Source organism: Sceloporus undulatus, chromosome 6 (assembly GCF_019175285.1).
Source record: "Sceloporus undulatus isolate JIND9_A2432 ecotype Alabama chromosome 6, SceUnd_v1.1, whole genome shotgun sequence".
Lineage (NCBI taxonomy): Eukaryota > Metazoa > Chordata > Lepidosauria > Squamata > Phrynosomatidae > Sceloporus > Sceloporus undulatus.
Genome location: NC_056527.1, coordinates 22,224,433 through 22,251,441, shown reverse-complemented (window position 1 = coordinate 22,251,441; position 27,009 = coordinate 22,224,433). Strand labels below are relative to the sequence as shown.

The 27,009-nt window shown below is 39.6% G+C and overlaps 1 protein-coding gene across 6 annotated transcripts; it reads left to right on the top strand.

Moving 5' to 3' along the window:
* Window positions 1–27,009, top strand: YME1L1 (YME1 like 1 ATPase). 6 transcript variants are annotated; one of them, XM_042472661.1, is made up of 21 exons: window positions 1–82; window positions 115–166; window positions 4,499–4,630; window positions 6,071–6,233; window positions 9,443–9,541; window positions 10,844–10,953; window positions 12,278–12,428; window positions 12,685–12,792; window positions 13,593–13,675; window positions 14,540–14,630; window positions 14,977–15,129; window positions 15,561–15,693; window positions 16,904–16,966; window positions 17,471–17,583; window positions 18,662–18,817; window positions 20,432–20,583; window positions 23,499–23,625; window positions 23,722–23,795; window positions 24,154–24,240; window positions 24,665–24,799; window positions 24,982–27,009. In XM_042472661.1, exons 2-21 carry the CDS (start codon window positions 134–136, stop codon window positions 25,039–25,041), a joined length of 2,223 nt encoding a protein of 740 aa, XP_042328595.1. In that variant the 5' UTR covers window positions 1–82; window positions 115–133; the 3' UTR covers window positions 25,042–27,009. The 6 variants fall into 6 exon arrangements, with proteins under 6 accessions (XP_042328595.1, XP_042328594.1, XP_042328596.1 ...); XM_042472660.1 differs by having other exon boundaries at window positions 11–166; window positions 24,982–25,081; window positions 26,837–27,009; XM_042472662.1 differs by having other exon boundaries at window positions 11–166; window positions 12,685–12,768.

The following is a 27,009-nucleotide window of genomic DNA, read 5'->3' as shown; positions in this document are numbered from 1 at the left end:
GGTCGGCGGTGGCGGCCATTTTCTCGCAGAGCGGCGTAGTCGCTGAGTCCCTTTGGCAGCCGAAGAGGACGGGGCCGGAGGGGCTGCGAAGGGGAGGCCGGCCGGGGCGCCTCCGAGGCCGGGAGCCGGCAGGATGTTCTCCTTCTCTACCACGGTCCAGCCTCAGGTAAAGGCTCGAGGGGCGGCTGTCGTGGCGGCTCCTGCTGCGGCGGGGAGACGTTACTGGACGCCGCCGCCGCTGCCGCCGCCATTGTTCTGCATCCCGCCTCCAGGCGTCCTCCTTCCCCCGGACGCGTCCTCTCCATCCCAGCCTCCTGCCCAGGAAGGGAAACCCCAAAGCGTCCTCCATTTTGAGCATGGCTAAGAAGCGTGGGTTTCCCTTCGTAGGGAGTCTCCCGCAGGCTCACCCTGATGGCTGTTTCTTCAATTGTGAATGGCTTTTGAAAGGCGTGGGTTGTTTTTAAGATCTGCATTTCTCATTTGCCCTTTTAATGCGTCTTTTGGCTGATGTTGGTTGTTCATTGTGGTTGTTGTGGTTGTCCCCCGCCTCGATCCATGGGGAGGAGGGTAAGTAGTAGTAGTAATAATAATAACAATAATAATAATAATGGTGGACGTTGGAGGAAATGGAGGACGTGGCCAAATTAAAACAGCAGCAGCAGCAACAACAACAATAATAATAATACATTTTAATTTGGTCAAGTGTTCCATTTTTCTTTTCGACACCAATAATAATAATAATAATAATAATATGAACCATGGGTATTATTACTATTATAATTATCATTGTAACCATCCATGATTCTTAATTATTATTACATCCATGATTCTTATTATTGTTATCATTACAATTATTGTTGGTGAAAAGGAAAGAAAAATGGGGGACATGACCAAATTAATTTCACCACCAAGAATAATAATAAGAATCATGTGTTTAATAATAATAATAACTAGTATTGCTATTATTATTATTAACCAAGTTTCTTCTTATTGCTATTATTGGTGGTGAAAAGAATAATGGAGGACATGATCAAACTAATTTCACCACCAATAAGAATAATCATGCATTTAATAATAATAATTATCATCCACAATTCTTAATTGTTATTAAATTTATTATTATTATTGTTATTGGTGGTGATGAAAAGAATAGCGGAGGACATAGCTAAATTAAAATAAATTGTTATTATTGTTGTTTTAATTTGGTCATGTCCTCCATTTTCTTCAATGTCCTACATGTTGCAGTGCCTTGTCCTCCTTTGCGGCCATAATATGTGGTCGCCCTGCACTACTCCAAGGGGAAAAGAGGGATGGGGAAGAAGGAGGAGAGGAAGAGTAAAGGAAGGAGGGATGGAGCTCTCTGGCGAAGAAGGGAGCAGGAAAAAGAAAATAGTAGTAGTGATAATAAGGAGGAGGAGAGAGCCAGCATGGAATAGTGGTTTGAGTATTGTAATATGACTTAAGAGTAGGGTGGCCAGAGGTCCTGACCGCAAAGGAGGACAAGGCGCCGCAAAATGTAGGATGTTCAAGAAAAATGGAGGTCATGACCAAATTAAAACAACAACTACTACTAATACTACTACTGCTACCATTATTATTTTAATGTGGCCTTCTCCACCACAGGGCATTCAAGACAGATGGAGGACATGACCAAATAAAAGCGTAGAACACTTGTATAAATATAAACTCATCCTGCTTAGTCCAGCTCAAAATGGAGGACATTTTGGAATTCCTCCTGGACAGAAGATTGTTGGTACTATTATTGTTGTTTTTATTATTATATTTATATCCTGCTTTCCTCCCAGAATTGGAATACAAAGTGGCTTACAAATTAAAAAACAACAACAACAGTTCAGTTAATGAAGAACTGGGCTTTCAAATAGATTGAAATGTAAGACTTTTCCTTGAAGAGGAGGATGTCTGGAAAGGAGTCGTAACAAGGGATGCATCTCCCAAGCTATTTCACTACTGAGACATTTTCTTCCAACATGGCTTTCATGTGGTTTTTTTTTCCTTGAATGAAAATGTTTCCCTATTGAATATCAATTAGTTATGTCTACTTTTATTGTCTTACATCATACTACACTGTTATAGTGCTATTGTTCCACTTTAACTGCTGTGGCTGCCTCCTGTGGAATTCTGGGATTTACAGGTTAGAAAGAGGGACATTTGGAAATCTCAGCCAGGGAGGTCTAGTGCCTCACTGAACTACAGATCTCAGAATGCCGCAGGAGGCAGCCATAGCAGTTAAAGCAGAATAATAGCACTACAACAGTACAGTGCAGTATCATATGGTCCTTTGGGTGCAGCTACACTGCAGAAATAATGAAGTTTGACACCACTTTTAAACTGCTGTGGCTCCATCCTATGAAATCGTGGGGTTTGTAGCTTTGTGAGGCACCAGAACTCTGTGGCAGAGGAGACTGAAGACCCTGTAATACTGCAAACCCCAGGATTCCATAGGATAGAGTCATAGCACTTAAAGTTGTGGCAAACAGTATCATTTCCACAGCGTAGATGCACCCTAGAGAGCCAGCATGGCATATTGGTTTGAATGTTAGATTATGATTCTGGAAACTAAGGCGAGTTACAGACCACCCAAAATGGGCGCTCTGCTGCCGCCACCAGTTGCAACGTCCAGGAACCGCAGCAACCAAACCACGTGGCTCCCGGGCACAGCAAGAAAGACGCGCCAAAATGGCGCTTCTTTCTGGGCCCCGGAAGTGACGGCGTGAGGAGCTAGTCGTGCGCTTGCGGCGTCACTTCCGGCGCGCAACGTCCGGGCGCTATGCATCTGTGACATCAAAATGGCAGCCCCCGTGTGGACGAGCGCCGCCGTTTTGTACGGACTCGGCTCATATTAGGGTTGAGGGGCGTCTGGAAGGGACGCCCCTTCTCAACCCTAACACGCCCCTTTCTAACCCTAGTACACCCCTTCAGCGCATCTGTAATGCGCCAAAGATTCAATTCCTCACCCAGCCATGAAGCTCACCTAGGAGCATTCTAGGGGATGCATCTTTGTTGTTTTATGCCTTCGTGTCATTTCCAGTTTAAGGCGACACTGCCATGGAGTTTCCTTGGCAGGTGTTTTCAGAGGGGATTTGCCATTGCTGTCCTCTGAAGCTGAGAGAGCGTGACTTACCCAAGGTCACCTAATGGGTTTCCATGGCCAAGCCGGGATTGAAACCCTGGGTTTCCAGAGTCATAGCCAGACGTTGAAACCACTGTGCCATGCTGGCATAGAAATAATGCAGTCTGACACCACTGTAAGGGCTATAGCGCCATCCTGTGGAATCCTGGGATTTGTACTGTAGTCACCAGAACTCTTTGGCAGAAAAGGCTAAAGACCTTGTAAAACTACAAATACCAGGATTCTGTAGGATGGAGCTGCAGCATTTAAACTGGTGCAAGACTGTATTGTTTCTACAGTGTAGAAGGACTCAAGGAGAAGAGGTCCTTGTAGCCTTGCTGCAACTCTAGGTTTCAGATAGTTGACCAGGTAGTTGAGGACCTGAGAATACCCCTGCTAGTTCTTCCTTTCAGTGGGATGCCCCTAGGAGCTTCTAGGATGCATCTACAATGTAAAAATAATGCAATTTGACACCACTTTAAGTACTGTAGCTCCATCTTATGGAATCCTGGGGTTTGGGGTTTTGTGAGCTACCAGCACTTTTTGGCACAGAAGATTGAAGACCTTGTAAAACAACAAGGTTTGACAGGATCTGAAGAAGCTGTGACCTTGATCCTATCTTGAATTACTGTGGATGGTTGTTCTTCCAGTATGGAGCCAGTTCCTGTTTCTACATTGCTTATCAAAGACAATCATCAGTTCCATGGATAATGAATAGGTTTAACTTAGGGCTGACCTAAGTCAGAAATCATTTGAAGGCTCACAGCAACAGCAGCAAGGACATCTTAATAATGTACATATGTAGAATGCTGGTTGGAACCCTGAATCATGCAGTCGATTGTAGAGGTATGAGGAAATCCGGAGAAGGAATGATATGCCAGAGAAAAGAAGGAGTGATTGGAAGATACCAATTTCTATTTGTCTGAAATAGTTGTCATGAACAGCAAGACAGAGAATGTTGAAGAGATATTGCACTCAGGGTTATAAATATGAAGGGATAGAAGGAACAGGTTGTTTTACTGTACAAACAGGGACACTAGTTTCTTAGGTAGGCAGGGATGATACATGTTTTTAATGTATAAAACTTATTGGTCTGTGATGTAGAAAACTGAATAAAAAGCTACTCACTGAGAAGTCATTTTTAAAAATCACAAGGGGATTGATGTCTTTTTGTGAATAAAATTCTGATTGAGTTAATGAATTTGGGTTAACTTTAATTTCATTTGCTGCATATTTCTATTCCTTTAAATAGGTAATATTCCTAATATGTGCTTTTGAGTGTCATATGTATTTAAAAGACATTGTACATTATTCTAGATCAGAATGGAAATGTGTTGATCAGTGATCTTATATTTCAATTTATGTTAGGTCACAGTTCCTCTGAGTCATCTTATCAATGCCTTTCATTCACCCAAAAGCCTGGCTCCATCTTTCACTGCAACAACTAGCCAGTGTGTGCAAAAGGAAGCAGCACCTGAATCTGATGTACAAAATAGCGAGGTAAGAATTTTTAGAAGATGTGATACACTTACTTATGTCCTTGCAGTATTTAGCATGATTACATTTGCTTGGACTCTTATATTTTACATTAAAGAATCTTTCCAGATAAAGCTGATTTAGTATTTGATACTATCTGCAGAAATCCAGACAGACTACTATATAAGGGTTTTGCAGTGTATAATTGTTTTGATATGCAAGTATTTTTTTTTTTGCATGCAGTTTATTTTGTTACGGTAATAATAAAAATTTGCCAGTAAGTGTTGCTGAGTCCTCTGCAACATGAATTTGTAAAGAACAACATTGGGATCTGCAGCCCTATGCACACCTGGAGCAAGTCTTTTTAAATTCAGAACCTATTGTTGAGTAGACATGCACTGCTAGTTATGGGAGAAATGAAAGTTTAATGAGAGATTAAAGAATAAAGCAGTGATTGCTTCTTGATTTTGTTAGTGTACTTTTTATTGCATGGATAGGAGTCATGTAGCCCTCCAGATGCTGTCAGACTACAGATTTCAGCATTCTTCACTACAGGCTATCTTGGCTAGGGCTGCTGGCAGTTTTATTCCAGAAACACTTGGAAGGCTATAATCATTTCCACTCTTGCTTTGTAGGATAATAGGGCTGTAAAAACCACAGTTACTGTGAAAGACGTACTACTTTTTCAATCACACACACACACACATATATATATGCTTCAAAATTATTCAGTCATAGTTGGTATTTATAACATCTTCAAAAAAACAGCTTCTGTTTGAATGTAGATCTTGCTTTTCTGTATTTGAGTTAATGAAAATGAAAGCACTATATTGGAAAAATGAAACAGGTTAACTAACTGATGGAAATACAGTTGGCCCTTCTTATACACGGATTCAAGCATCCACGGTTTGAAAATGTTAAAAAAAAGTATAAATTTCAACTATGAAACCTTGATTTTCCATTTTTTTAATAAGGGACACCATTTTGCTATGTCATTATATTTAATGGGACTTGAGCATCCACGGATTGTATTATACATGGGAGATCTTGGAACCAAACCCTCCTCGTTCACAGACTTGGGATCTGTGGTCTTGATTACTCATGGATGGCAAGCAGGGAGGAAACAAAATGGTGCCCACACCCACAGCGTGTGTGCAGCTTCGCACAGGAACATGAGTACATTGAAATCAATGGTACCCCAATACTGGCAGTTTTTCTGATTCAGGGGGGGGGGGGGTCCAGAACGGATCCTCTGCGAATTGGAAGGGACAACTGTATTAACATTCTGAAGTGAGGGATCAAAACTGCAATTAAAAAAAAAACCCAAAGAAATTATGGTTTCCAGTTTGCTGCTTCTACTTTTCAAAAATCTTTTTGGATTGTGGATCTCGAACAGTTGGATTTTATTTTTGGAATTATCTGATGTTCTTAAACATTTGAATACTTCATTTATTCTTTTTACAGCCAGTACTTAATCTACGAGACCTAGGACTGTCTGACTTGAAAGCTAGCCAGCTTGATGAACTAGTGGACAGGCTACTTCCTGGCTATTGTGTAGAAAGCAAAATCTCTTCACATTGGCAAACATCGTATATATCTGCACAGTCCTTCTTTGAAAATAAGTATGGTATGTCTGAGGAAATTGTGTTGGCATACTTGAGTAATTAATTCACTTATTAAAGTGAGTCACAAGCAGTATCACTCCATACTCTTCGATACACTGGTTTTGTAAGATATTTTCTGCTTAATTTCTATGTTATTTTCTCCAAAGAGACCTTTTCAGTTCTATTAGGAACCCAGAGTTAATGGTAACTTTATTTCTGTCTTTGGTCATTTTTTTTTATCATGGTTTACTCTCTTCACCCTCACTTCTTTAATGCAATTGTACAGCTGAGTTCCATTGTACAGCTGAGTTCCATCTGGAACATATCCTTATCCACTTTTCACCTGGCTTTGATCTTTCTTTTGTATCTGATATCTATTCCACTTTTCTCAAACCTATTTTTGTTGTTGGTAGATACACTTGTCAAACAACCCTGGTTGCTTATTGGGGAGGGAAGGGTTCTCAGTAATGGGGAAAAAACCTTACTATAAAATGCACAATCTTGGGTCCGAAACAGACTGGCAGGAAGTGCTGGCTTGGGAGCAGTGGGGGGGGGGGCTTGGTGTTTAGATGACGTACACTCTGATGCCGCCCCCAAGCCTGCGTCACGTCGCCCGTCTGACCAGACAGTGGGCAGCATTGTGGCGCTCCAGCAGCACAGTGTTCAGACATTGCAGGAATGCAAAAAAAAAAAAAAAAAAAAAAAAAAAAAGGAAAAAAAAAGCTGAATGTGAACATTACATTCAAAACAAATAGCTCCATGTTTCAAACTCATGAAATGGTTTTGTTTATTCTTGTTTAACATGCCATAGTATATTAGAGTGACCAGGATATATGATTAGAGCAGTGACTCCATCCACATACAAAGTATATGCAGATCTATTTAATTTAACATGGGACTATACCTTAACTCAGTCTTGAAAATAGTTATTTTGGCATCCTGTTAGCAGCATCCTCAGGCAGGAGTTAATCTTATGCCTGTATATGTCTGGCTTTGGTTGCCCTTCCTCCCCAGCAGCCAAAGCCCCTCCCCCTGATGGTAGGACTGCTGAATGCACCCTGGCCATGTGGTGCCTGATGGAGGATGTGTGTGGAAATCACAGAAGCTTCTGTCTGTGACTAACCAGATGCAGAATGATTGCATTACCCACTAAGACCTCCTAAAGGCCTTGGCAGACCTCAGCGGATAATGTAATTGCTTTGCATCTGGCTGTAAGGATTCTCTGCTCTCCCTCAGGCACAGAATGGCTGTAGGGGCAGTGAGAGGTTTCAGTGCTTCTGTGGTAGACCCAGGGATGTGTGGGGTGGTAAATGGCTCAGTGTGGCATAGTAACTCATGCAGAATGTTTATACTGGGAATGGGTTCTCTTTCAGAATCCATTCTCTTTCAGGCTGTTGGCATTACAAATTACTAATATAGGTACGTGTGGGTTATAAACTTTTTTTGTGGGCCAGTAATATTTGTTATTTTGTTGACTTTCCAGTGGTTCAGGGCTACCCTAACTCTAGCCTGAAACAGACGGGGCAAAAAGAGTGGCTGCTGGCTATTTGGGGGCATGGTGTGCAGATTATGCACGCCCCTGACATGGCCAGAAGCCACTCTGAGGCTATCTAAGGCAGCCCAAAGCTGCCACAAAAAAGAGCAGCAAAAATCCGCTCTTTGCTGGCAGCCTGTTTGGGACTGTGGCAGAGTCTGCTTTCAGAGCGGGCTGCCTGGCTGCCACAGTCCCTGGTCAATCACTGGACGATCGTGGGTGGAGCAGCCAGAAGCTGCTCCATCTCTGTGTCATCACTCTGCTGTGCCTCAATATACTTCTGGTTTTTGTATTTTAAAGAGTATTAGATTGTCCCCCAGCAGGACTCAGTTGAAAGTTGAAATGGATTAGATCAAGCTGTACATTCAGAAGTGAATCAGACTGATTACACACACACACACACACACACACCTCTTTGCCGTTGAATGAGAGGGATCTCCCACTGTATCCCAAACCTGGGACTCAAGGTGGCTTTCAAAACTTCAAACAGTTACAGATAGAACTTCACATTATGAAAATACAAAAGTTACATTATTAATAGTTAAAAGCCATTTAAAACTATACCATTTAGCAGCAAGAAATACGAACAGAACAGCATATTAGTAAAAGCTTTTTCCAATAGGCAGTCCATTCCCAAGGGTATTGAAACAAAATAGTCATCTTCTGCTCCCACAAGGATACTCTGTGGAGGGACCAGTCTTTCTTTTGTTGGAAAGGAGTTCTAGACCCTGGGAGGAGCTACCAGGAAGGCTGTTTCCCATGTTCCCTCCAGATAATGTGATGGTGGTGAGACTGAGAGAAATGAAGATCTCAAAACCAAATATATAAAGAACAATATAGTCCTGTACATAACCTGGATCTGAGCCATATGAGGCTTTATAGGTTGTAACAAGTATTTAGAAACTAAGTTGTTTACTGACGTGTTTGTGTCTGTTTTTATCCATGTCCTCTCAGTATTGGAACTGTTTTTTTTTCTTGTTCCCTATCTGCATTTTATGAGGAAGTTATCTCCAATTTATTCTGAAATATCAGTCAATAGGTAATTTACAGTAGTTAATTCTGAAGGGAAGTCAGAAGTCTACTTATAATATTAAACTTTTATCTGACATTTTTCATACTCCAGATATATTTCAACATAAAATACCTGCTTATTTCTAAATCAGTTAACTGGGATGTTACTTGGGTAAGTCCTTCGCATAATTGGACAGTGACTTGGGCCAAGATCCAACAGGATACTTGCATATTCAAATTAGCATAAATGGGACTTAACGCCTGCACCAGAGGGTTTCTTAGCCCTCCGGATCACCCTTTTAGGGTGCAGGCAAGAGAAGAGAGGAATGCCAATTCTGGTGTGGCTGTAGGATCACAAATAAGTTATTGGATTATGTCTTGCAATTTTTGCACTGTTGAACAGTGGATTTAGTTTAAGCATTCAGTTGGGAAGCCTAGGCGTGAGTCCAACAAAAACCAGAGAATACAATGAAAAGCCTTGGTCTTGTTGCCAATTTCATTTCTTCTCCATGGTTCCTTTGAAAAGGAGCAAGATAGTCTTTCATTTTGGCTTGCTATGATGATGATTTTCTGAGGCTTATTTTAATTTCATTTTTTGATCCTTTAGTATTTAAAAATGCAAGATTTGATGTTGTGCGTTTAATGCCTTCAAAACTGAAACAAGTGCTTTTTATCATAATTTTCTAGGTTTTTCAGACGTATTTAGCTTCTTACGCTCATCTTATCCATACAGACAGCATCCTAGCCCCCTCCAGAGTATATGTTCAGATCTTCACCGTTGGCCAGGTATGGAATAAGAAGTATCTTCTTTCAGAAATTAATTAACCATGTGGTTATGTTGTAGCTTTGATCCAACATTTTCACAGTGGCACTCTACTCATAAGAGTAAAGCCCCTATACTATTCCAGAGTGTTGGGATAACCTTTGGAACAGTACAGGAGATGGTACAGTGGGTGTCAGGAGAAAGGAAGAATGAGCAGGTATGTCCTCAGCTTCCATTCTGTTGTAGTCTCTGTTCCTTTCATTTGCACATGTTTGGTTGCATCCAACTTTATAATAAGGCTTTCATAAACTAATGTACTATATTGTAGACTATGGGAGTCAGCATGGCTTGAGCATTGAACTATGACTCTGGAGACCAGGGTTCGAATCCCAGCTTGGCCAGGTAAACCCACTGGGGTAACCTGGGGCAAGTCACACTCTCTCAGCCTCAGAGGATGGCAATTGCAAATCTCATCAGAAGAAACTTGCCAAGAAAACCCCATTATAGTTTCCATTTAGGGTTGCCATAAATTGGAAATGACTGGAAAGTGTATACAGTTTTCTTGGAAAGTTTCTTCAGAGGGGTTTTGCCATTGCCATCTTTTGAGACTGAGAGTGTGTTACTTGCCCAAAGTCATCCAGTGGGTTTTCACAGCTTAGCCAGGATTCAAACCCTGGTCTCCCAGTATCCTAGCCCAATTCTCAGACCATTACATCACACTGGCCCCTACCTTTTTATATACACTTAATTCCTGTGTAATGAGAGCATATCTAGAAAAAGATGTTTGCAAGCCATGTTTAAACAAGTCTTGCTTAAACAGAATCAGGCATGAATTGGTTACCATTGCATCTTGTTAGGTCAACATGTGTACTGTAGGTTTGAGATTTATGAACCCTTTCCTTGGAATATACCTCATTCAACACAGTGCTACTTATCTGTGAAGAAATGCTACAATTGTTCCTTTATTCCTTAAATAATGTAGAGCATATGCAGTGGGCTTTTTGACTTGTATATTTGAACAGTAGGAGCCGCTACCTCCTTCTAGTGCACTGTCAGAAGCTGCTTTGCAAATGACTCAGTTTCATATGTTGCTGCCGTACAACCTAGAAGGATACTGGTTTTGGAACAATAGCAACAAAGTAGCACACAGCTAGTAATGTGATGCTTTGAAGTCTGTTATACAAAGTTCAAGATTCATCCAAAAGCCATCCAGTATTTAAAATATCACACACACACACACACTGTGGATGAAGCTGCAGAACACCTATGTGCATCTTTTAAAAAAATGTTATATTGAAATATAACACACCCTTGTGTATGTTAAGTTTTCATTCAGTCTCGGGGTTTTAAGACTCTGAAATCAAGAGCAAGACGGCTGCAGTCAACATCGGAACGAGTAGCAGAAACAGAAACCGTAGCTCCCTCATTTGTAAAGGTAAGCCTGAGAACCTTCCATGTCCTGATTGTGACATTGTCTTTTACATTGCCTCTGATGTCTGGGTTATACATTTCTGTATAGCAAGATTATGTAGTCTAAAGAAAATAGGACAGCTAAAATTGAGTAAAATGGGGGACATTGGCTTATGCATTGAGTATGCAAATGTCATTATATAATTCGAAAGTTGATGTAACAGAGGATGAATTATTGGGAAATCACTTGAAGCAAATGATGTACAGTATAAAGCTGTGTATGTGTGTTACAATAGAAGTGCCTCTGAAATATCTGTGTTTAACCATGAAATCAGCTTCATTTAAAGTTTGGTGCCACTTCTGGCCTCTTAAGACACATCCAGCATTTAAACAGCATACCTCCAAAGTGACCCAAAGCAGCTTTATTTTGGCCTGTCTGTATGGGCCCTACCATATATACTTGACTATAAGTTGACCTCATGTATAAGTCGAGGGGGGGCAAAATCACGGATTTTGATAGGACCCTTGAATAAGTTGAAGGTTAAATTTAGGGGCATGCAGCAAAGGATCTAAATGATGAAGCAAAGGAGAACAGTGCCAAAGAACCTACAAACTTCTGGCAGGCATAACTATTTTGACTTAAACTAAAGTCTGGATGGAAGAGAGAGTCGATGGAGGTCAGTGCTTCCAGGACAGATTGCACTCTTACCCTTCACCGGCAGATGGTTCTCTTTTTAATAAGAGTTAAAGTATAGTATTTACAAGTATAGTATTTACATTGACCCGTGAATAAGTTCATCTAGGTTTTTGGGGTCAATGTTTTGACTAAAATTTCTAGATTTATACTTGAATATGTAAAGTACTTCACACCCAAATCTAAACATTTTATAATCTGAAAGATAAGAAAGTTCTGTGGCCTTCTAAGTTAGTTAGGTTGACTTCTAGACTAAAATTATTTGTGTTATTATTCAATATCTTCTACAGATAATATCTTCCTAAAGTAGTTTTTTGTTATGGTTCAAAATATCTCCCTCCTCCCCCCAAAATTAAATTGTAAAAGATTATTTCTTGAATTTTGGAAGAATCTAAATTTACATAAAAATCTACAACCTAGAGGAAAATCAAAGTCTGGAACTTGAAAATTTACATGCAGACAGATACCTCCACACATGCTTTTTAATCTTCTGTGTACATTCTGTGCCAGAGAATATTTTAGCAGTTTGACTAATTCAGTGCCTCATTGCATAGCAAAAATATGATCATTGGAATGTTTGGGCAAAGTAATGTATTTAATTGTTTCTCTGTATAAGAATTTATTGTTAAAGCTGTTTCCTCAATCACATTCTTAGGGACTTCTACTGAGAGATAGAGGATCTGAAGTTGAAAGTTTAGAGAAATTGATGAAAACAAAAAACATACCTGAAGCTCATCATGATGCCTTTAAAACTGGGTTTGCAGAGGGGTTTTTGAAAGCACAGTCACTCACACAACGTACAAATGGTCAGTTGGTCTGTTTTTAAAAAATTGTTTGTTAATAGTGTAAATGAAAAAAAATTGAAAATGACATGGTGAATTCACTTCCTTTGTGCTCTTTCTCTTCAATTAAATATGTAGCAGTAATTATGTAAAAGGTAAATTTCTCTTATGCTTCCCCTTATTGTTTTCATTGCTCTCCAATACTGCCATTATTTGATCTTTTGATTTTGTATCTGTATCATCTCATTTATCTTGCTGAATTTGTTGTTTTCTTCTTCAGATTCCTTAAGACGAACCCGTCTATTTCTGCTTGTACTGCTGCTGCTTGGTATTTATGGTTTGTCAAAAACCCCATTTTTATCTGGTAAAGGCTCCTTTTCTGATACTGGTTTGTTAAATTTTCATTCTTCTGAATCACTTCATTTGCACTTTTCTATCAGATGTGATCATGTACTTTTGAATTAACATTACATATTTTAAAAAGTCACAATACAGTCTTATATCAGGATATGCTGCTCCATGAAAAAGACCTAAATCCTCCATAAGAAAGACCTAAATCCTTTCTCCATGAGAAAGACATAAATCCTTCCCAATAAAGTAATTATTGGGGAAAATGTATCTTTTTATCAAATACATCTCATGCTGGAGGTAGTTCTTCAGTTCAATTTTTTTTAGCGTTTTATGTACTACTGTCTCCTTTCGATGTCTTCCTGAACTTTACAGTGCAGATGTATTTAACTTCTTAGATTTTGCCTTTACTTGTATGACAGTTTGAACTATGAAGCTGGTGTAATTTAAAAATAGATTTTTGATTTTATCTTTGTACTTTTTACAATAATCTGCCCAAATATAGTCTTGTCTTCCTCTGAGATGCTTTGCTTAAAACTTTGAGTTCTCTCAGTTTGGAGATAAGATGCACAGGTGCTAAGTTGCCTGTGCTGGAGGTAGGACATAGGTATACTGCTTAAAACTTTATGGGTCTAGGACAAACAAACTTTTGTTTAGTTTTGGATTTGCTTATTTATAAGAATGATTGATACCCAGTTAGGCAGTTATGGGCCAATTCAGTCCTGGGAGCCTTACAATAAACACTATTTAATATGGCTTATTTGTAGAAAGCATTTTGACAAATGATGTTGGCTTAGTTATGTTTTATTAATTTAATTCCATTGCTTAATTTGTTTGCAGTACGTTTTCGAACAACATCTGGGCTTGATGCAGCAGTAGACCCTATTCACATGAAAAATGTCACTTTTGAACATGTCAAAGGGGTAAGTTCAAATGTTGGGAGTCTCCTGAGTGTTTAGTTCAGGGGTGGACAACTGTGGAAAACTAAGGGGCCAGGGATTTAAACCCTGGTCTCCAGAGTTGTAGTCCACTTGTAAACCACTATACCACGCTGGCTCTCACTCATTTCATACACACAAACACACATACCAGCTTCTGATATATGACATGTGATATATAACCCAGTTTTTCATGGGTTGCTCTACTTCACACCCCAGAATGAATATTCACAGTGAGTAGCAATATGTCGTTCGTTTTCACTTTCACTTCTCATATTAGTTAATATCCAGCCCTGCTGATTTTCGCCAAAATCATAGCTCATAGAAAAAAAATTATATAAATGGATTTTGGACTTTGTTTTTAAAAGATCTATTGCTTTATTTATAGTAGGAGAGTCTGCTGATTTGTTTTCCTTTTAATTTGTTTAAACATTAGCTTACACAAGGTCACAGTTGGTGTTTCATTTCTTTTTTTCAGAACTGTATACTGAGCTCTTACATAAGAATTTCTCCCCTTTTATAGTTCTAGGGCTTTACACAATTGTTACTTGTTTTGCAGTATATTTTTGATATTAAATATATGTGCTCAATTTGTTAACATATGTCACAAATAGAGTTAACTTTATAGCTATGTCTAATATGCTTTGGATATCCAGAGCATAAGACTAGTTAGTGGTATATCATGGGGTTTTGCATTTCCTAAGGAAAGGTCAAATACCATTATCTTTCAGGATTATAGTCTAGCTGAAATTACTATCCAAAGAAAATTATTGTGGTCTTTAGTTGTGTTCTTTAAAACTTTGATACAGTTTATTAATAAATACATTCCTTTCACTTAATTGAGCACAGGTTGAAGAAGCTAAGCAAGAGCTACAGGAAGTGGTAGAATTCTTGAAAAATCCACAGAAATTTACTGTACTAGGAGGTAAACTTCCTAAAGGTAAGTATGAGCTTTCAAGGTATTGGCAATTCATTTAGCAGGGGTTTTCAGACCTTGGTCTTATTTGATTCCATTACGATAAAGAGTATATAGAATGTTTGACATTTATTCATGCTTTTGATACTTGTTTACCTTCTTCCTTTTGTCATTGACCATGTAACAAGATAAAAACACCATTTCTAGATAAAATTGTTCTTAACAGAGTGTTACTAATAATTTTCACTGTTACAAATTTATTTTCATATGGTTCACATATATCCGGTTTGTAAACCAAAGAGCAATATTTACAAAACATGCTACAAACATATTTTGATATATTTTGATTTTCATGCCATTATTTTTCCAGGTATTCTGTTGGTGGGACCTCCTGGTACTGGCAAAACCCTTCTTGCCAGAGCTGTGGCAGGAGAAGCTGATGTTCCATTTTACTATGCTTCTGGGTCTGAATTTGATGAAATGTTTGTTGGTGTGGGAGCGAGTCGTATCAGAAATCTGTTCAGTAAGTTCACCTAAGTTTTCTCTTGGTCACTTTCTGTCAGGAGGTATCGGAAGAGCAGACAGGCACACTTCAAAGGCTTGTGCATTTTATTGAACAGATCACAATTTGTCACTGAATAAATGCTGTCAATTTTGTGTTTAATATGTCTCACAAAATGAAAGGTGTTCTATTTCAGTATTTGTATTGTATCAAGTGTTTGACACATTGTAATCTAAAAATATTCCAGATTGTTTATTCCAATCCATAGAGGGATATATCTTTTTTGATAAAGTAGCAACAGTGGCAATTTTTCCACTTTGAAGATCTGATACTATGGGAAAATATAACTGATTGTGATAGCAAAAGCTCAAGGATCACACTTGAAAACATGAAAACACAATAAAATATTGTATGGCAGTATTAAATACGAATATAACATCCTTTATTCTTAGGAGAAGCCAAAGCAAATGCACCTTGTGTCATATTCATTGATGAACTAGATTCTGTTGGTGGCAAAAGAATTGAGTCTCCAATGCATCCCTACTCCAGACAGACTATAAATCAACTCCTTGCTGAAATGGATGGGTAAGTAGTCATTTTCTTTCCTCTTGATGGGGCTGTGCATTATACAGCAGGCCTTTCCCTTATGCGTTCCGGATCCCCCCCCGCATAAGAGGAAATCTCGTGTCCCATTGCAAACAGTGGGGGTGTGCTCGGGGCAGTGCACGTCCCACAGGTGCGCACACCATTTTTAACATTGTCACGTGGCTTCTGCATAAACTGGAAGCCACATGTGGTGCGCCTGCATATGGTGCGGGTGCACTGTATTGTAACTGCATAAAATAAGAAAGAAAAAATGTGGGTATTAGTGTGGCCATTGAAGGTGATAATATGAGATCAGATGTGTATCTTAGGAAATATTTCAGCCATTCAGGATTTCATCCACAAACTTGGTACTTGGGACCAATCCCAAAGGGATGTTCTTTCCAAAATTTGTCAACATTCTGAGCAAAACCCACCTAAATATTGGGAGAAGCTGGAGAGCTTCAGGGCAGAATAGTACAGTGGGTCCTCGCCTTACGCAGGGATCCGTTCCGGATCCCTCCGCGTAAGGCGATTTCCGCCTGTGCTCAAGCCCCATTGGAAACAATGGGGCTCGTGCATGGCGGTGCGCGGGGCGCAACGGGCGCACGCGCCCATTCAATTGAATGGGACGCGCCGCCCCTTCCGCCCCGCGGCTTGAGCGTGTATGCTCAAGCCGCGTAAAGCGCGCCTGCGTATGATGCGGGCGCGCTGTACTTGCCTCTTGTAGTATGTCATGGTCCAAGAAGCACATTCCTTAGTCTTCCATTTTTTAATTTTCAGTTTTAACAATAGAAGTTTATTTTGTCAAAGTGCTTGCATGCATTACAGCTGACATACAATTTTTGCTTTGGAAATGGCTGGGACCATCTACTTATGCCTATAGAAACAGCTGCAGAGTGACACTGTATCCACACTAGGAAAAGTACATGGAAAAGAATAGATTGTTTCACCTGTGAGAAGGAATGCCTGAAGGAAATAGGCATAGATTAATGGATACAGTACATGTAGAAATGAAGAGGTAAAAATGTTTACAATGTATGTGAGAAAGAGACTGAAGAGATTACGGTGGTACTGTATGGACATTTTGTTTTGTCCCTTTACACTGGCTTCTCCCACCTAGTTCATGGACCCCAGCTACTCTTCCCAAGTATGTATGGCTACAAAAATGTTTACATTAGATTAACTAAAGCTCTTTTCTCCTTTTTTAAAGCTTTAAACCTAATGAAGGAGTCATCATCATTGGTGCAACAAACTTCCCTGAAGCATTAGATAAGTATGTGTGTGTGCGTATATATGCATAAAATATAACTTTGTATGGGTTGATTTTATGCATATATGATTTTGACAGTGTAGAACATTAATAGGGGGTGCATGCATATTTGAAAGGACTTACTACTCTTGCTCATAATCTTTGAAGGCAGCACTAAAAGGGGTTACTCACCACGATATTAGATGCAGAGCCACATATAATGAAACTCAAACCATGAGATCACTAGATCAAATCTGATCTTAGTATAATTAAATTTTAATTCTGATCTATTAAACACAGCAGGAATGTCCCTGAAGTTCATAAAGCAAACTTCCAGGGAAAGTTTATGTAGAGGGCATTTGCTTTTGTAAATTTACTGGAATGTATCATCTGAACATGTGTTATATACTTTACCAAATCATATTTTTTTCTTTTCTTTTTTTAAATGGTTTCTTCTAATTCTACTGGTTAACAAAAGTTATACACATGCTGTATGATTCACAAGAATTGTTTTTCTTCCCCAATTAGTGCTTTAATACGTCCTGGCCGTTTTGACATGCAAGTTACGGTTCCTAGACCAGATGTTAGGGGCCGAACAGAAATTCTGAAATGGTACCTCAATAAAATAAAGTATGATGAGTGTAAGTATAAATATGTACCTGTTACCTTTGTGACATAAAGATTCTGAAAATTGCTGACAATATAGATAATAGGTTCAGGACCTTTTCAGCATAGAGATAGCTTTGTATAAATAAAAGAGTGTAATCAATTCATGTTGATCTATGGAACCTTTCACCTTCCAAATACTTCAGGTTACATTTACCACAACCCACCATTGTTTCATAGGGGAATAGAGAAATATTCCTAAATAATCTGTGAGCTTGGGTTTTTAGTGAAAGAAACCATTCTCCAATTTAAATAGTTATTACAGCAGCTTGATTCTTGGCTTTCTGTTACTATCTATTTTATGATTATATTGGCAGTAAAATAATTAAAGTTCACTTGGAATGAAAAATGGCCATAACACAAGGTTTTATAGCTTTGTGTTTACTGTATATTCCAATCTAGAAGTGACATTTAAATAATTGTTATAGCAGCTTGATTCTTGGCTGTCTGCCTGTTACTATTACCCATTTTATGATTATATTGGCATTAAAATAAAGTGTCATATATACTCATGTATAAGTCAAAACATTTTTACAAAAAATTGACCCCAAAAAACTGGGTCAACTTATATACAGGTCAATATGGTAACTTTCCCAGCCCAACTGTCTCCCAAATGTACAGGTGGGCTCCAGTGGAGGAGGCAGGGCAAGCTCTTGACACCAGGCCTCATCCCCAGCCTGGCTGCCCCTTTAGGACAGCCAGGGTGGGAAGGAAGAGGGAAGGAAAACCCTTGCTCCCCCAGCCCAGGCTGTCTCTCGAGGGGCAGCTGGGCTGCAGAGGAGGAAGGGAGCTCAGACCTTATGTTTTACCCTTGACAAATCCACAGGTCATATTCAAATCCCTAATTTTGACTACCTTCGATTTATATATGAGGTCAACTTATAGTCCAGTATATATAGTAATTAAAGTTCACTTTGAATAAAAAGTGGTCATAACACTAGCTTCTTTAGCTTTGTGTTCACTGTACATTCTAATCTAGAAGACTATTGTCTTGACATAGAACTTTAATGATTAGTGAAGTCTTAATGATATCTTAATGTCTTATTCATACAGCTATTGATCCAGAAATCATTGCAAGAGGTACAGTAGGGTTTTCTGGAGCTGAACTGGAAAATCTTGTGAACCAAGCTGCATTAAAAGCTGCAGTGGATGGGAAAGATATGGTTACCATGAAGGAGCTAGAATTTTCAAAAGACAAAATTCTCATGGGTAGGTTTTTTTCTAGGGTAAACCAGTTTTAATTTTGATACTGACTTTAAATGAGTTATATACTTTAAAATTGTATGTCTCCTTTTGTCAAGAAGAAAGAAGCTAATTATATGCTTTCAGAAATGTAATGAGATACAGTGGCAGAATGTTTGTAGATACACATTTTTGTTAGGTGTTTTGATCCTAAGTTGGCATTTCATTGTGTGAGTAATAATTAACATACTGCATTAATGTTGAGCTTTTACTATTGGAATAGATAAGCTGTTCCCTGTACGAAATGATATTCTTAGGAGCGAAACGCTGCCCTCTTGAACGCCACGTTGGGGCCATGGCAACTGTACACCACAGCCCAACCCAGCTTTTTGCCAGCGCACAAAGAAGCGGCAAGTTGCTGCTCCTTTTTGAGCCGGCAAAAAAACCCTGCTTTTCCAGCAGTGATGCGGTTTTGGGTTGCTCATGGGCCATGTAAATGCCGTGCCACCGGAGCAGTGGAAAGTTGCCTGCCGTGTCGTCAGATAAGCAGTATGACACCAGCTTTAGGGTGGTGTCAGAGCATGCAGCATCTAAATGTCGCACTCTGATGCTGCCCCGAAGCCGGTGCAAAGGGGCAGTCTGTTTCGCCCCTTCGTTCTTTAAAAAAACCCACTTAAATGTGATAGGACTTATTGGTGTTTGAATGCATCCCCACTTTCATTTTGTTCAGCTGTATGTAATTGTTTCCATTGTTTTCCTTTTCTGTAATTTGTAATATTTTGCTTATGATTTGTTGCTTGTTTTGTTTAGTTTTTGTTTGTGGGTTGTATTTTTTTAAATTTAATTGATGGTGTAGAGTAGAAACAGTAAACAGTAAAAGAAGTTTAAATAAGAAAACTATAAGATTAATATAAACAACAATATATCTGATAAACTCTTAGATAAAAAGCTCATCCAGCTCACAGCAATCATATTAAAATCTAAATGAGTTATAAAGTATTATCCAGAGCCCCTAGAGCAGAGTTAATGTGCCAAATCCCACCTGTAGAACTGCTAAGAAGGTTTTAGTTGGGTGTTTCTTTTCAAGATAAAAATCTCTGTTATGAAGTGATATAGCTCTTTAAAAAGCCCTCAGCAGTAAGAGTGGCAGCCTAGATGTTTTAGGAAGCTCCTCTTTTAAGACTAGATCTCTCAATAGGTTTCAAAGTACAATTAATGGAACCAGTAAGGACAGGTTTAATTTGATTTGACAGTACTCTTATGCTAAATCAACATGTATAGTAACAGTGAATTAATTGAGTGTGAAACCCTCTTAGCCAAATTGATGCTTAAGGGAGGTATCAGCAGTCTTCAGGTAACAAGTTTTTGCAGATGTACAAAAAAATAAAAATAAAAAAATGATGTAAACATGGAACCTCAAAAGCATCCCAATAAAGATAATCCTGATGGCGGGTTATTGATTGACAAGAGGGAAAAACTTGTAAATAAGAGTGAGATGTATGAAGGGAATGGAAAGCAGGATTCTTGAAGAAATTCACCTGATTGATAGAAACCTGACATACTGACTCCATGTTGCAACATTTTGTTCCATGTTTCGCTTGTAATTTTCACCTTAAATCTTTTGCTTTGCTTTGATTTCAGGCCCTGAGCGTAGAAGTGTAGAAATTGATGATAAAAATAAAACCATTACAGCTTACCATGAATCGGGACATGCCATTATTGCATATTATACAAAAGATGCAATGCCAATTAACAAAGCAACAATTATGCCACGAGGACCAACACTTGGACATGTGAGGATTTTAAATATTAGAGAATACCCACTTTTGAGTAAAGCTTTGGTCATTTGGCTGCTCTGGATTATTGAGAAAATTCCCATTAAAACTGTACTATTGTAAATCTCATAAAATTCTATAGTTTAAAATAATCATGGGAAGTCTCATTGGGTAGCTTTGGCACTAATTAGTATAACTGTTTTAGAGATGTTTTTATAACAGAATAGTCACATCCAAAAGAGTGTATCTGTGTGATTCAGCTATTTTAATTTCTCCTGCAGATAGATAGATAAATAGATAGATCCTGAACTTTGTAATGTCAGTGCCCAAATAGCAAAGCAGAAAAGTGTCGTATGAGATATGGTGACCTAGTGGTTAAGACACCAGTTCTGAAGATTGGTAGGTTGGCAGTTCAAGGCTCAAGTGCTGCATGATGGGGTGAGCTCCTGTCACCACTCCCGGCTTCTGCCAGGCTAGCAGTTCGAAAGCATGCAAATGCAAGTAGATAAATAGGTACCACTTCAGTGGGAAGATAACATCATTTAGTGTAGACATACTGGCCACATGACCATCGGATTTGTATTTGGACAACACTGGCTTTTTGGCTTAGTAATGGAGATGAGCATTGCCTCCTACTGTACCATCAGTTACAACTAGACATTCGTGTCAAGGAACTATCTTTGATAAACTAGATATGACAGGTTGCATGATAATATTATTTGTGCATTAAAAGACTATTTCTTGGCATTTGAACAATGGATGTGAGCATAAAAAGCAAGTGTACATCTTTGGGCTACATCTAGTATTGTATTCCTATTTAACACTATAGGACTGCAAATGTTCAGTTTGTGTAGTTTACCATTCAAGAGACATATTTTTCCCTCCCAGCTTTTAAAAACTGTGGTAACTAGTAGTTCAGGTTTGTGTCAATTGAGCTCACACACATTACATTTTATTCTAATCTTAAATGCTTGCTATCCATCTAAGGCTAAAAAGCAACAGGGTACGTTTTCGTTTGCTATCATGAGCTTGGGACACACTTCACAGTTTAGATATTACTAAATATTTACATACAGTGGGACCTTGGTATCTGCAGGGGACCTATTGCGGACCCCTTCCCCCCTTTGGATACCAGATCTGTGGATAATCAAGTTCTGTTGTCCCCAGTGGTGGCACATGCACGCAGCCGTGCCACCATTAGGGACAACCCCCCACTTTCACCAATTGCATGCATGCAGTCGCACTGCCGTTAGGGATAATGTGACTTCAGGTAAGCCCCTGTTGTCCCCAAACAATGGGGCTTACCTGAAGTCCCTAGCCTCCTGGAGATCATCTGAGCAGGCAGGGGTGCCGAGGTGACCCCTCCCCCCTGGGGATCCTGCTAGGCTCAATGTACACCTCCCTCTGTCCTTTGATAGCTCTGGAGCCCAGCCATTGTGGGGAAGGTGCCTGGCTCACCCTGAGGAGCCTCCAGCGGGTGCTCAGATTTGGGGCTCCTGCCTGGTCACCCCGCGTGGGCATCCTTGGATCCCCTGATGAGATGGATGAAGATAGTGCCGGCATTGGTGCCCTCAAGCAAGGCTGAGACCAGAGTCCAACACCAGCCATCCCGATCCTAGAGCAGCCTCTATCCCCAACCCGCCTTCCTGGCTGGCAGCAGCCAGAGGGCACTGCAGGAATGGGATACCCCCTGCTGGCCTCCACAGCCCCCATGGACAGTGGGACCTCCAGGGCTGTCAATAATAATAATAATAATAATAATAATAGGATTTATTTATATGCCGCCCAATCATTGGGAATCTGGGTGGCTTACAACAGAGGGGATAAAAGACGGTTCCCTGCCCTCAGGCTTACAATCTAAAAAAACACGACACAAAAGGAGAAGGGAATGGTGAGGGGGGAGGGGATCAGGTCCAGCATTCTTCTCTCCCTCTGAGGCCTGGACCAAGGCAGATGGAGGGAGAGCTCTTCTTCTTCAGGCTAGCCCTGATGGAGCTGGGCCTGCCTGGTCAACTCCCTCGCAGGCCGGAAGATGACAGTTATAGAGGGAGGAGTCTCTTCTTCCAGGCTAGCCCTGATGGAGCTGGGCCTGCCTGGTCAACTCCCTCATAGGCTGGATGATGACAGTAATGGAGGGAGGAGTCTCTTCTTCCAGGCTAGCCCTGATGGAGCTGGGCCTGCCTTGGCAACTCCTTCGCAGGCTGGAAGATGACAGTTATGGAGGGAGGAGTCTCTTCTTCCAGGCTGTGTGTACATGCCGCCATTGGAGGCAATCATTGGAGACAATGCTGAAATCTGCAGATGACATGTCCACAGATAAGGAGGGCCCACTGTATAGGGGTCAGATACCAGTGGTGCACTTCTGTTGGATCCACAGTTCCCATTAGCAATCCAACCCCCAGAGTACACTGAAAACCTGCTCTCGAGGGCTGAGTAGCCCTCTAGAACAAGGTTTTGGCACCAGGGAAGGGGGGGCAGGGGAGACAGTCCTAGTTGTTCTGTCATTGGATGCAGAATTACACTATTGAATCTTGGTCATTGTGGACAGAGTGGCGCTGTTTACTTGAAATTTTAGCCAGAGCTACATTCTGGAATAATACAAAGAGGCAGAGAGTAGTCTGGATGACCAGTATTTGCTGTTCACCTCTTTGCTCATTAGAGGGCAGTTTCTGCTTACCTCAAGTTATATTGCTTAGCTTAGGGCAGCTTCGGTTAGAAACGTCAAGAATTTTGACGTACCTTGATACTGCAAGTATTCACTTGTTTGGCAGCAAGTTCAGTATGGCAACGTGCTGCTGAATGTTTCAGAGCAAAAGGCAACGAATATCCTTTACTCTCATCTCTATATCAGGCAGATCAAATTAAGTAAGAGTGGTACATGTCTAGTTTGTTTTACAAATATTAATATTTTGTTGTTCAATTTTGTATTAAAGGTGTCTTTGTTGCCAGAAAATGATAGATGGAGTGAAACTAGATCTCAGCTGCTTGCACAGATGGATGTTAGTATGGGAGGAAGAGTAGCAGAAGAGCTCATATTTGGAGGTGATCACATCACAACAGGTCAGTAAAAACCAAAAGGAAATTATTTGAGGTCAGTGTGTCCATCTTTATGTTTAATGTAACTTCATGACCTGAATTAAATTTTTCTGCTCTTAGGTGCGTCTAGCGATTTTGACAATGCTACTAAAATAGCAAAACTCATGGTCACAAAATTTGGAATGAGTGAGAAGGTAAGATCTCATTTAATACCACTTGTTTGGGTTTCCAATATTGTCCCTTTCGTTTTTTTATATTAAATTTTTTATATTAAATCGCTCCTTAGTTTAATGGCAAGTTTATAAATTGAAATATGTGCAAAGAATGCATTATGGATTAAAATAAGTGACAGATTTCTATATTAAGATAAGGGAAATATAAGGGGCAGTGCAAATTTGTACATAAAATAGTCTTTGGCATATAACAAATCATCTTTGAAACACAGAAAATATGGTGAATTACCAAAAAAATTCTCATGCATTTTGTGGCCTGAAGAGTGCAAAAGAAATTAAACACATTTTTCTCTCTTGATTCTTTTCCTTTTACTGTAAGCTTGGAGTCATGACCTACGCAGATACTGGTAAACTAAGTCCTGAAACCCAGTCTGCAATTGAACAAGAAATAAGGACACTTTTAAAGGTAAGAATAATTGTTCTTCTATTCAGTAAGTGTTTGGAATAATAGGGTGAATGTCTTTTTCTGTCTTTTGCCTTTCTTGTATTTATGTTGTAAATCTCATATTGTGAAACTTAAGCTTAATTAATTCATGGCCCTGTATAATAAACTGAGACCATGTACATAATTTGGGTAATTGCTATCCTATTGTTAACCTGTTATTAACAATAACATCCTGTTGTTAACCATAATTTTTTGTCCCCTACATATGCTATTTTTGTACTGTGTTTTCATTCCATCTCCTGGCATGCTCTTAAAAATGTGTAAACTAAAAATATCAGTGTTTTTTTCCCCCCAACATTTAATGAGTGGTGCATCTGAAAACTGTTTTTAGTATATATTTTCTTATTTCCATATTTATTTTGAATGCTTAATGTACCTTTGGCAGGACTCATATGAACGGGCAAAGCATATACTGAAGACCCATGCAAAAGAACACAAGAATTTAGCAGAGGCGTTGCTGACCTATGAGACTCTGGATGCCAAAGAAATTCAGATCGTTTTGGAGGGAAAGAAACTAGAAGTGAGATGATAATTTACTTGTCAAGCATTCTGTTGACTTCCAAGAATGCCCTAGTCTCCTTATGAAGTGTAGCTTTCTCTTCTTCCTGATGCGTGTGTGATAATAATCACATTTCCTAAGGGGAAAAAAAACAATTTGTCTTGTGAGCTTTTGTTACATTTTATGAATTTTTGTCTTCTTAGAAAGAAACACGAGGAGCAAATGAAGTTACCACAGAAATAGATGTACAATCTCAGGGTTGAATCTAGCTTGTTCGGAAACCTCATATGCTGAAGCTGAATAGTATGTTCTTAATATAGCTTCCCTAGCTAATTGTTCCATGTGGGCTGGAAGTGTAGCTGCTTGCTATATTCCATCATGGAGCGTAAGAGTATTGATGACTACTAGTCATGATGGCCTGTAGTGTCAGAGTCTGTAAGAACACTAGTTGCCTGGGGAAGATGAGCAGGAAGCTTCTGTTGTACTCCCATACTGCCTGTGAGCTTCCTGGTGTCATCTGCTTAGCCAATGTGTAAACAAAATGCTGCACTGACTGGTCTGATCCAGCATTGTTCCCACACTTTCAATCTTAATAAAGTCTCAAAATTCTGCAATGCAATGATAATTCTACAATTTAGAAAAGATGGAAGAAATTATTTAGCAGACCAGTAAATATCCAGGAAGTTGGGGTTAGACATCACTGTAACATAAGTACTTTACTCCCCACTCTCTCTCCTTCATAAATATCCCAAGATGTTAGAACCCTTTGAGCAGAATAATAGGGCAGAGAAATTTAATAGAATTTATCTTACGGATGCCTTCACATCATGCAATACAGTATAACTTAATATCTTTTTTGGGGGGGCAGAGAAAACTGTGTAACAGGGCTAGGAAGAATGAATTGTCTTCTCTGAAGCAGTATTAGAGAAGATGTTTTCTATTTTATTTAAGTGGCATGGGATATGTGAATGCAACTTTATACTCTTGAGTTTCCTAAATGATGTTGTATATGGCTCCTTGAGGTGTCCATTTTTTTATTGGCTGGCTATTGATCAGTTAAAGAACATTTGGGATTACTATTTAACTTGGATCTTCTTAATCACATTCCCTTTGTGTTAGAAATCTTCAGCGCATCTGGCATACATTATAAGCATATGATGCCCAAATACTATAACGGGTTCAGGCATCTGCTAATTGGGCATCTGCAGGGGGTTTGAGGCTCACAGGTGCACCTTTCTTCCACCATAGCATTTCATTTTTTAAAACAGAATTTGACCTGATATTCACTTCTGGGTTGGGGGTGGAAAGCCCCCACGAGTGAACCAAATGGGACGGGAAGGCTGATATAGGCTCAAAACAGACGGGCTAAATAAAGCAGCTTCTGGCCACTTTGGGGGTGTGGCATTCAGATGACACAGGCGGCCAAAGTGTCCAGAAGCTGTGTGGAGAGCATGCCGAGCCGGGACAAAAAGAAGCAGCAAAAAGTCACTCCTGCCAGCATCCAGTTTGGGACCATGCTGGCAGCCCACTTTTTGAGCAGGCCATGCAGTCACTGCACTCCCCATTTGACTTTGGTCGCTCCTTTGCGCCAGTCTGCTTTGCCCCATAGACTTAAATTAGAAAGGTTCTTGGGGAGAGGTGCAAGTCTCCATTTTGGGGTGACACAACATTTTTGTAGCAGTTAAGAATAGCCTTGACAGGCTGCTCTATATCCTCCCCATTGTAAAATGTTGAAATTACACATCAGTGATGTAACAGAATAATTAATAATACACTATTTCCATAGAACTGTCTGTACAGTGGCAGGTCATTTGTGGATTTTATTTTCCAAAAATATTGACTTTGGCACTTTCATTATAGAAAGCTCTTTATGTTACTCTGTTTTGAAAAGTGCATTGTGACCAGCAATGGAAGAAAGTTGGCAGTGAATTGCCTTTAAATTTAGGGCTAATGCAGCATTTTACTGTGAATATAATGTTATTTTTTAATTGCTAGAAAATCCTAATTTTCGTAAATGCTATTTCAGTGCAACTTTCTTTTCTTGCTTTTTCCATCCAGTTAACCTAGTAACACATGGAAGGACCTCAAGACAATTTATTTAAACAAAACACCAAGCTGCTATGCTGCCTGGTTACAGATGTACTCTTTTGTAGTAATACATTGCAAAAGATGAGCAGTTGCAAATCCTTGATGCTTCCTATATTTTTGAATAAAGGTTTGTTTTAAATATG

What these genes read in the sequence shown, in the direction of transcription:
- YME1L1 (XM_042472661.1), top strand. Translation starts at nt 134, where the DNA reads ATGTTCTCCTTCTCTACCACGGTCCAGCCTCAG. An exon ending in TAGCTCCCTCATTTGTAAAG is followed by an intron (nt 10,954 to 12,277) that starts GTAAGCCTGAGA and finishes TCACATTCTTAG; the next exon opens with GGACTTCTACTGAGAGATAG. An exon ending in AGGCTCCTTTTCTGATACTG is followed by an intron (nt 12,793 to 13,592) that starts GTTTGTTAAATT and finishes ATTTGTTTGCAG; the next exon opens with TACGTTTTCGAACAACATCT.